Source organism: Echinops telfairi, unplaced genomic scaffold (genome assembly GCF_000313985.2).
Source record: "Echinops telfairi isolate 266 unplaced genomic scaffold, ASM31398v2 ScPeMD7_655;HRSCAF=1070, whole genome shotgun sequence".
NCBI lineage: Eukaryota > Metazoa > Chordata > Mammalia > Afrosoricida > Tenrecidae > Echinops > Echinops telfairi.
The window spans coordinates 4159214-4170646 of record NW_022104553.1 but is presented as its reverse complement, the minus strand read 5'-3'; the positions used below and the strand labels follow the sequence as shown (position 1 = coordinate 4170646).

At 38.7% G+C, this 11433-nt stretch overlaps 1 protein-coding gene and 1 pseudogene across 1 annotated transcript in view; one reads left to right on the top strand and one right to left on the bottom strand.

Moving 5' to 3' along the window:
- WDR64 (WD repeat domain 64) overlaps positions 1-11433 on the top strand; it is a 253246-nt gene that overhangs the window by 213268 nt on the left and 28545 nt on the right. Inside the window, exons 23-24 of the mRNA XM_030886170.1 lie at positions 4730-4839; positions 7953-8141. Coding sequence (XP_030742030.1) covers positions 4730-4839; positions 7953-8141 — 299 coding nt within the window. The remainder of the gene's footprint in view (positions 1-4729; positions 4840-7952; positions 8142-11433) is intronic.
- Positions 8858-10979, bottom strand: LOC115870306 (annotated as a pseudogene).

The window sequence follows — 11433 nt, the reverse complement described above, 5'->3', positions numbered from 1 at the left end:
ATGAGGGGGGGATGGTGGGGAAGGAAGGGAAGGGAAAAATGAGGAGCTGATATCAAGGGCTCAAGTAGAAAGTGAATGTTTTGAGAATGATGATGGCAACAAATGTACAAATGTGCTTGACACAATGGATGTATGTATAGATTGTGATGAGTTGTACAAGCCCCCAATAAAATGATTTTTTTTAGAAAATCCAAAGGGGAAATTTCACCCTGGACTACAGGGTAGCCATGAATTGGTATCAACTCAATTTCTGTGAGTTTTGGTTTTAGAATTTGTTTTCTTTCATGCTTTGTACTAGGGATAGTTCCTTGCTATTTGCACCATCTTTATTTGCTTTTATATTTAACTTGCTGTTTCTGAAACATTTTGTAGATGTTGTATTCATTTGTTAATTGTGTGTTTGTTACATTCTAATTTTAAATTTGCTTGGCTTTTATATATCCACATAGGTACGGATGATTTGGTAATATGGTATCAGTGGTTCATTCCTCTCTTGTATCCAGATTGGCAGAGTAACTGGTGGGTTTTTTACGAATGTGTCTGCTCCCTGGTCATGAAAAGCAGCTTCAGGTGGAAAGAGCATGTTTTATCCATGGTGTGGTACACATGGCTGACTAGCTGGATGAAAATATCGTCTTCTCATCACATAGGACAGAAGAAGAAAACTAAGGGGGAAAGGTGGCGTGAGGAATGGAAAATATGGGTAGAAATAAATGACAAGGGAAAAAGAAAGGGAGAAAACAAATCAGTACGAAGGGAGAAAAAAAGGGGACAAAAGTTAAAAATAAACAACAAAAAGACAAGGATGAAAAACCCAGAAAGTTCTTGCAATCTGCCTTTATTCATTCTCAAAAAAATTTTTTTAACTTTCTCCTATGAGTTAAGTGAAAGTTTAGAGAGATCAGTATTGCATTCAACAATTCATGCATGCTTTGTTTCATTTCATTGATTACTATCTTACTCTGTTATAACACTTATTCCACTTCCTTCCTGTTCCCTGTTTCCATTCCTCTTTTTAACCGTTCTGAGTAAATGCTCCCCTTTGGATCTCAAGTGGCTGATTATTTTGAGGTGTGTATACCTCACTGGTTATTTTCAATAGACGGTTTTATGGTTTTGCTGGAAAATTAAACCACTGGTGTCAAGTCATTTCCAAACCTGATTGATAACTACGTCAAATACAAAAGGCCATGATTTGGATTCCACTAGTCTCTATTTGACCAATATACCTTGTCTTTTTTATGATTTTGAATATTTCCCCTTATATTTATCTCTCACTCTATAAAGGAACAATATTCAGGGAAGGCTTCTAATATGAGCCCTTTCAGAGCAGTTGTGGTAATGGCTGGACACCACCTTGTAGTTTTTCTTGTCCCAAGGTTGTGGAAACTGATATTTATGTGGTCCATTAATTCATTAGATTAATTGCTTCCATGTATCTTTAATTTTCTTCATTCTTCTTTCATCCACAGTTTGCATTGGCTTGTTCCTGTCTTTGGGGCAGGAGCCTGGCAGCAGAAGCTAGGCACAAGAATTGGGATGTGCCACACAGCTTGGTTCATTTGGGAACTGATGCTAGCATACGGTGGCTTGAACATACCTATTAGGCATCAAGAAAGTGGGGGTTTTTCCCTTGCTACTGGCTTAGTCAGAATGTGGGAGAGAGTAATCCCTGGTTACCAGGAAGATATGATAGGAAAGCCAGGTGTGGGAAACAGAAAGATTTCTCTCAAGTCGTATCCCCTAAATATATGTTAGACTTTGGACACTGCTTGCAGCTAATGGTAAATGATTGTCAAGTTACCTCCCAGAAGGCAGTCAGTTGCCAGACTACTGTCTGGTCCTACCACAGGTAGGGCCCACTCCCTGCTGTTAAGGACAATGGGCTTCTTTTCCCTAAAGGCTTGCGGCCATTAGTCTGGTCCCTGTAGGTGGGGTTTACACCCTACTGATAATGGTTTCTATGGTGGACCAGAGAACAGGTCAAACTGGCTCAGTGACATCCATAGTTAGGCTGCCATCCTGAATCTAGGATCCACCCAACTTGTCATATGTGTACCCCCAATATCTCCCCTTCCTATTATGTTGATACCCCTAGATCACCCCCCTCCCATTACTGTATTACCTATAGCACAATCCTTTCCTGTGGCATATGTCTTCACCTATAATTAGGGGGCTTGCACGTCCCCAGAGAATATAAAAGCCTTGGTTAGCAATACATCTCTCTCTCAACATGGACCACCAAGTGAGGCTGAGGTGAGCATGCTACCATGAAATGTGTCTAATTCCATTATTTCCATCTCTCTTCTATCTCTCATGCTCTCTATGACTTTATTATAATCTTTACTTATTATCGCTGTACCATTGTGCCTACTGACCCGTGATGATGTGTTAGGGGCTGGTATACCCTGACAAGGCAGGAGAAGTGGTTTCTTTTGTTTGTTTGTTTGTTTGTTTGTTTTTAAGACATTACCTTTAAATAAAAGGTCTTAGTCGAACTGTTTTGAACCTGGTATACTTTGGGGCAGGAAAAGGCAATTATCCAATTCCTGCCCAGACTCACTGGTGTGGGGGTTGGAGGGAAGTTGCCTGGAATCCAACATCTCCAACTGCCACTCTACAAGCCTTCTCCATTTGAACCCTCAACCCAAATGTCTGGGCTCTCTTTTAATGAGTCATTTTGACCCTTTTACTGGCTCCCACTTTGCTCCGCTGTTCTATGTAACATAACAATTCTTGCCTATGTTACTACATTCTCCTCTCCCAGGTCCAGCCTGTATTCAGCTCAGTTTGTTTCACTTAGGTTATGGCCACACTGTGTCTCTGTCCCAATACTGATTTGGGTTCTCCTTGCCCCAATGTGTGCTGCATTATGTATTCCAAAATGGACAGATGCAGGATGGGGCCCTTCACTGCCTCTCCTTTACCACTCTTTTTATTCTGTCTTCCTTCCCAGTTGTTATTTTATCTTATTCTCTTTCTCCTCTGCTGTTCAAAGCTCCAGGATTATCATATGTGCATATCTCTCTGTTTTTCTGGTCTCTATTCTAGAGGGATTGGACAGATTGTGTCAGTGGGTTGTCATCTTGTCTCTCCCTCAGTGGCCTTCTAAAGACACAATTATGGCACTAGCTATATGGAAATACTTTGCAGGGTTAGGGCAATGTTCTCTAGGTGACCACATATATGCTAAACTGGCATCCAGTGTTGTTTCTCCATTTGCCACTTGTTTCTCCACTGCATGGGTACAGGCACCAAATTGTAGAAATGGGAGTGACATGACTTATTATTACCACTAGCGACCTACACACAAAATTTTTGTTTGCAGTCCCTAGAACCCTATGTTCTATGGGTCTGGAGGTCATCGTTTCAAAAGGAGGAATACTCTCACCTGGAGACACAATATTTAGTCCATTGAAGAGGAAGGTAAGAATGCCACTCATCCATATCATGTTGTTCATGCTTCTGGATCCATAGAAAAATGGATTATATTGGCTGGTGTTATTATTACATTGGCTGGTGTAACTACTCCTGATTGCCAAGTGGAAATTGGATGAATGTCATGCAAAGAAGAATATGACTGGATTACAGGAGATTCCTTAGGATGTCTCTTAGTATTATGCTCTATGATTAAAGCTGATGAAAAATTGTCACAACCCAATTCTAAAATATATTATTAATCTTTATAAGAGCAACTAAAAGGAATTAAGTTTGAAGGCTAAGAAATTTAGAGGGAATTGTGCTTAACTTTTGTTAAAATCTGAATGAATATAATATATATATCATGAATTTTGCTTCTCTACAGAACCCAGCTTAAGACAATGATGTACAGATTAATAAATATTGTTTTAAGTTTGAAATGAACTTACTTAAAATGTCATTAAAGACTCCAGGTTCACCTCTGTTTCACTTTTCTTAACTTTGTAGCCACTCCAACAAATATTTAGAATTGATGGACAAGGATCTGGGTTTGTTTGTTTTTTTTCTCCATGAAGCAATAATTTTATTTGTTTATTTATTTTCATTCTAAACCCTCCATTTTTTGTCCTTCCTAACCCTTTAATAATTCATCCCTTTATCTACTGTATTATTACTGAATATTTTTTCCACTCTATGCAGTCTCTGTTGACTTTTTGGATGAAGTCTTTTGTTGTGCATAAATGTGTGTTTTGTAGGTCCCAGTTCTTTATTTCATATTATGGGTATTTTTCATTTGTTCAGTAGTGTGTTTTAGCCTTGTATTGGAGTCTTTAAGTTTGTCCCTATTTATTCATTGATAGTCTTAACAATTGTGTGATTTATATTTAGGTCTTTGATCTATCTGGAGTTTGTTTCTGTACATGGTGTAAAGAATGGATTAATAACTCTTCATAGTAATTAATTAATTAACCTTCAAAATTGGAATTTTAGTTAAAAAGTAAGACTCAAAATGCCATTAAGTCTATGCAACTCTGCGGGGCAGAGAAACTCTTCAGGGCAGGGGAGAACTGTCCTGTGGGTTTCCAGGATAGTAACTCTTTACTGGTGTAGAAAATCCTGTCTTTCTCCTGAGGAGTAGCTGCAAGAAGATTGCTAATCGAGGGTAAGGATTTAACTATACATACTGGTCATGTAGAGAAGTCTGTACCATGTACTTTATGCTTGGTTCTATACAGACAATTTTATTGAAAGTTGAATTTTGATTAGTTCACACTTATTCCAAGGGTTATGTTTTATTGTTGCTATTTAGAAATTCAAGCAGCTTCTTTCCTGGCGTGCGCATGCTTTAGAAATTGTTCAGGTAATCTACATAGAAGACAAACAAGTGGTACTGACTGCTTCCATCGATGGCTCAGTAAGGTATGGACCTTCACCCTGCGAACGCAGGGTTAAAGTACAAGGAGTAAGGGATTTTAGCTAAAGTTTAGCTATATAGCCTAAATTCTTTTTCATTTTTCCCCCAAAATGGGGGTGGGTAATATTTGTGAAAAAGGCTTTGAGAAGATAGTCAGAGTTTTAGAATTATTTTCTGTGTCCAAAAGTGGTGCCTCCTCATGTAACCCTTATCTCTGTGTTAGAAAAGTTCGTGAGTACATCTAAGAAAAGTGGGCTTTGTAGAGTTATTTAAAAGAATTAAGCGAGAGAGTAAGCCCGGAAAGACAGATTCATGCCCAGGGAAAGCCACAGAAGGGAATATGGGGTCAGAAGTCATAGAAAAAGAATAGGGAAAAAATCTTTTAAAAGGTAAAATTGAACCAAGTATTTCATTGATGATGTGATTGATTCTACAAATTCTACTTGTTTTTAATTACCTAGATTATGCTTAACATGTATGTACAGAATACAAAAAGGCACATACAAAAAAAAGAAATGTCATAACATTTTTTGAGAAAATGCTTATTACATATTATTTCCTAACATTATGGTATAGATCTTATCTTCTAGGTAAAATCAAGAGAAGTGGAAAGATGTATTTGAGAGTTCAAACATAATAAATTTGAAAATAAGCAGTGTTTTATTTTGTTTAAAAGACACTGAACTGGAATGCAATAATCTTTGGTTCTAATATTGGCTCTAGTAATTAATTAGCTGTGTGAGTTTGAAGCTAGAGTTAGGTGAGCCCAGGTCATACATGTTGATTGGGCATTGTGAAAGATATAGATCTTTATCTTGTGAGAAAGCAAGAGAGTTATGAGATCTAATTTACATCTTTAAAAGATAAAGTGTAGGGGAATGGATCACAGAGCCTCAAACGTGGAATCAAGAAAAACAGCTCGAAATCTTTGAAATATAACAGTTCCTGCTAGGCAGTGGCAATAGTGATGAAAATAGGTGGTATGGATTTGAAAGCTATCTAGGAAGCACACGATGTGAATTTTAACTGGAAAGGGGTGATAAGCGATAAGAGTTTTAAGAATGACCACCATATACAACTAGGTTGGTGTCATTCCATTAAGAAAGAAAGCACTAAAAGAGGTAGCATTATAGAGTGTAGAAGAATGGGGGCACACATTTAGGAATGCAGAGTTCAAGATGAGTCTGTGGGGTAGGTCCTCCTGGGGTCAAGCAGAGCTTTTTTCTCTCTTAGAAAGAGAACCTGACTTTTATTTGTAGAAAATATTAAGAACACAAAGTTTCATCTTTAAAAAAATGATTCATGATTTGGTCCCTTTGGTCTCTGCCTTATCTTAGTTTTCACGTCTCTAACAAACAGCAGAAGTATGAACTGGAGAACTAATGGCACTTGTGCACACTAGGGCACACACACGCACATACACTATGTGTGCCGGTACCTTTTGTCATTTACTGTTCAAACCAGTTATTGTTGCTATGTAGAAATTATGATTCCTGCCACTGAAGGATTATCATTTCTTATCTTTATTAATAGCTATCTTAGAACGGAGCTTTCCACAACTAAACTACATCCTTTGCCCAATTAAGATTTAAATCATCACCAAAAACTGGGCCAGTCTGAAGACAAAATTTCAGAGAGGCTTAGTGAGATTCAGCATAACTAAAGACATTGGTGGCATAATGGGTTAAATGTTGGGCTAGTAGCCCCAAACCAGCCACCCCACAAGAGAATGCTAAGGCTATCTACTCCCATCAAAAGTTAAAGTCTCAGAAACTCACAGGGGAAGTTCTACCCTGTCCTACAGGATCACTATAAGTTGGAACTAATCTGATGGTAAAGAGTTTTGAGTAGCCCCAAGGTTGGTAGTTCAAACTCACCAGCCACTCTTCAGGAAAAAGATGAGGCTGTTTGCTCCCATAAATATTTATAGTCTTGGAAAATCTAAGCCCTTCGACCTTGTCCTACAGGGTCACTATGAATTGGTATTTTGTTGTTGTTGTTCTTTGAGATCCAGAGGTGGAGAGCAGGAAATGAGTCAGAAAGGCAGGGTTCCACATGGAATAGTAAGCCCTGCAAAACAAGATCAGACGTTTCTTCAGTTCATATCTGAAGCCAGACCAGAGTAACGCATATTGAATTGTTTTAGTTAGTGTCTTACCCCTCTAACTCTTGGAATCTCTAATGTCTAAAGTGTTGGTTCATTTTACTATGTAAAGACACCAGGAAGAGGATTATAACATGCCATGGCAGTGGACAGTGTAAGATATGAAAAATAATAATAACTTATCATTCATCAAGGGGTCATGGGGTGAGGGAGTGAAAATGTGGAGCTCATACCAAGGGCTCAAGTAGAAATAAAATGTTTGAAAATGATTAAGGCATCATGTGTACAAATGTGCTACAGATAATTAATGTATAGATTGTTATAAGAGCTGTAAGAGCCTCCAATAAAATTATTTATTAAAAATATATGTCAAGGATAAAACACGTTCATATTAATTGCCTAGGACATTATGACGTGTACTAATGATACTCTTTTTGTTTTAAACTATTTGGGCATTTCAAAAATATGTCTTTGAGCAACTTGCTGATGAGTAATGCATATAGATTTGCATTATTTTACCATTCTATTTCAGAACTCAATGGTATAAATTATGGTATTTTCACAATACTAAGAGTTGAGGATCAAGACTGGGCATTGTTTGCTAATAGTAAAGGCATCACCATGTGTCTGCTATAAGCTCTAGTGATGCTGAAACAGAAAGTGAACCCATTCCAAAGCTTAATTCAATTTCTAAGCTGTCAGGTGGGTTCTAATTAGCTTAAATGGCCAGTATTGTCCAGGAAAATATGTTCTTGTTTCTTCATTTTGACAAATGAATATTAGATGTATAGATTCAAACACTAACATTTCCCAAGTGGTTTGGACTATTAAAGTTCTAAGTAATGAAAATGCTTCTAGTAATTAAGCCCACAGCACTTAATTAGAAAAGCCCTGGACTTATGTTTGATGCCCCTGATAGACCAGTTAAAACTTACATAAAGTGATTCAATGAACAAAATAACTTTCACTGAATTCCTCAATGACTTTCTTTTCTCTACCTTTGTCTTCCCTTAGGCTCTGGCAGGCCCTCAATGGTCATTACTGTGGATACTTTGGACAGCGAAGGATATTTGATTTAGCACATGCAACTGATTTCATTTTACCTTGTGATGTTAATGAATATCCCATAGAAATTAAAGAAGAAAGTAAGTTCATAGAGAAGAAGCAAAAATATGAATATCCTCTGATATTTGACCGGGCAAGGTAAGACCATTGGCCTCTATGTATATGGCCAGACAAGAATTAAACTATATTGATACTGTGACACTGTACTGGGCATGGGGAATTGAATTATTTAAAGTCTATTGGAAGGGAGAACTACCCAGACTATAATTCACTATAGTAATGCTGCTGAGAATATTTAATTTTTTGGATAATCACAGAAAGAGGAATAGCATTTCTTCAAAGGAAGAAAACCAAAGAGGCTATTGTCTAAGCATAGACTATGGATACATGAAAGACCGTGAATACTGCATACATTATTTTGAGGCTTGGGCTTCAGTGGGGAGGATATGATTGGAATAATAGCAAGAGAATCTTAGAGGAGTCATCATAATGGAATTTTTATGTACCAACAAAATAATTTAAAATTTTATAGGATTCATTATGGCAGGATTCACAAAAGTAAAAAATAGGTCTGAAGAAAAATATCATTAATTTGGTGTTGGACAGAGTCTGAGGTGTGAGGACAACAAAATGAAGGTATTTAATGAGCCCTGAAATGTATCTGTTAGAAGCTTCAAAAAGAGGTCAGAGCTATAGATAAAAAATTTGAAGTCATCAGCATGGTATCTTTTCACTGAAATAAGTCACTCTGATCATATGTATAAAATAAGAAAAACAGAAAACTAAGGAATTCTGGAGTCACCAGGATAGTATATTTTCACTTAAATGTGTATAAAGTAAGAAAGGCAGAAAACTCAGGAAGATGTGAAGAAGCAATATTCTTGCAAGATCTGGTCAAGGAAGAGAAAAGCAGTGTAAAAGATTGACAAAGAAGAACCAGGTTGTTGGAAAGAATACCTGGAAAGGGTGACACGATGTAAATCAAGAGAAAAGAAAGTGTCAATAGAATGGTAGCAAGGAGGAGGACCTAATGTCTGGGGTTTAAGTGGAGAGAAAATGTTTTGAGAAACGATGTACAAATGCGCTTTACACAATTGATGTGTGTATGGATTGGGATAACAGTTGTATGAGCTAATAAAATGTTAAAAAAGGAAAAAAAAAGAATGGTAGCAAGGAAACAAGGTAGAGAGGTCACATACGATAATAAAAATTAAACATTAGATATGGCACATTTATTAGCTGAAAAGTTAGGAAGATACAGAAAACGCATTTTCAAGGGTTCCTGTTGGGCCATGTGGTAAGAATGAAGTTCCCTACTCAGAGAGCATGCCTTTCTTTCCCAGTAAGCCAGCTGATTCAGTTCCTGGGCTTTCCCAATTGGACTGCCACACAAATTACAGACACTCAGCCTTCACACAGCTCTCAATAAATGCTTTCTCTCATAGACCCTCAGAGATATGCATATCCCATCCCATGATGACAAATATAGCAAGGCTGAAGAATTAATTTTATTTATTTATTTTATGTTCTCATGTTCTTTCTTTTTTTCTCAATCATTTTATTGGGGCTCTTACAGGTCTAATCACCATCCATCCATTATGTCAAGCACATTTGTACATAGGTTGCCATCATCATTTTCAAAACATTTTCTTTCTAATTGAGCCCTTGGTATCAGCTCATTTTCTCCCTCCCCTGCCCTTTTTCCCTCATGAACCTTTGATAATGTATACATTACTAATTTTATATTTATGTACAGAAAACCAGCCATGTGCACTAGCCAGCTTGGTGGCAAATTCCATGGTCTTGACCATTTCCAGCAAACCACTGGTCATGCAAACCACTGATTTGGGACCCAGAATTTTGCTGCCTCAGCATTGACAGACTTCATCATAGCTGTCATTGCAGTTGGTCCTGATGGCTTTCACCAAGTTAAACAGAGCTCCTTTGTCTTCCAAGTTCACCTATGTGAAGGTGAAAGTGGGACAGGTCTTTGCGATTTCAGCCAGGCCGGCCCATTTTATGACATAAGGATAGCAGGAAGACACCAGCTTGACAGGGTCCACATCGTGCAGTTACCACCGGCTGAAACTTCTTGGTCTTCACCAGTGTGGTGACAGTATTGATTGACCCTGGCTGCAGGATGGGCAGTCTCTTGGTAGGACATTCCCATTGCCAGCAGCTTTAATCTCTGCCTGGGCCAGCAATTTCTGCTTCTTTCCTTGCTTTGTCTCTGGCCTATACCTATGGGCGATCCAGGGCCTGAGCGAACTGGTTGATGGAAGGGGGCACTTGAAGCCTCTTGTAGAGGATTGCCTGCTGTTGCAGCCAGATATAGTGGGCCCACCTGACATAGCAAGTGAGATCCCTCGTGGGCTGGATGACGTGCCCAAATGCCAACGTTCTTGGGCCTCTTCAAACAGGATATTCACCACCTTATTGGCCTTCGACTTCTTAATGGCTATGGACCCAGGGGCCACCTTCTTAATCTTGGTCTTTTCTTTCAGTATCTTGGCTGGCTAGATGAGAGCTAGATCATTTTTAAGGAAGATAGACAGCTCTAGTGTTTAAAAGGTGTTTGTCCATTTCGTGGGTTTGCTTGTTTGTCAAGGGAAAGGTGATCATGAGTAGGGGGCTAAATCATGAGCTGCTAACAAGGTCAGTGGTTTGGACCCACCAGCTGCTCTGCAAGCGAACGATGATGCTTTCTGCTCCTTTAAAAAGGTAAAGTCTCAGAAATCCAAAGGAGCAGTTCTACTCTGTCTCAAGGGGTCCTGCTATGAGCCACAATCAACTCGATGGCAGTGCGTTTGGGGTAATATTTAACACAATGCATTCTAATGTATTCAGTTATGAGGATTGAAGTTATCAAAGATTTCATCTTGCCTGGATCCACAGCCAATGCTCATGGAAGCACAAGAGACCAAATCTGCTGCCCAAGACCATTATTCTGAGTAAGGTGTGCTTCACCCACGCCATGGCATTGTGAGTCACTTCACATGCATGCTAACATTGGACACTGAATAAGGAAGACCAACAAAGAGTCCATACATTTGAGTTATGGTGCTGGTGAAGAATATTGAAACTTTCATGGCCTGCCAAAACAACAAACAAATCTGTCTTGGGAGAGGTACAGCCAGAGTGCTCCTTAGAAGTGAAGCTCCTTAGACTTTGTCTCACAGATTTCTGGCATTTTATCAGGAGAGATCAGCCCCTGGAAAAGGATTGTCCTGTTTGGTAAAGTGAAAGACATCAGGAAGACCCCGAGATGGACTGATGCTGTGCTGCAGCAGTGGGTTCAAGCATGACAACAATGTTGAGGATGGCACAGACCTGGGTAGTGTTTTGTCATACATAGGGTGGACATGCATCAGCACCAACTTGACTGTACCTAACAGGTACAACAACAGATATACTGAGCCTCATAAAAGGA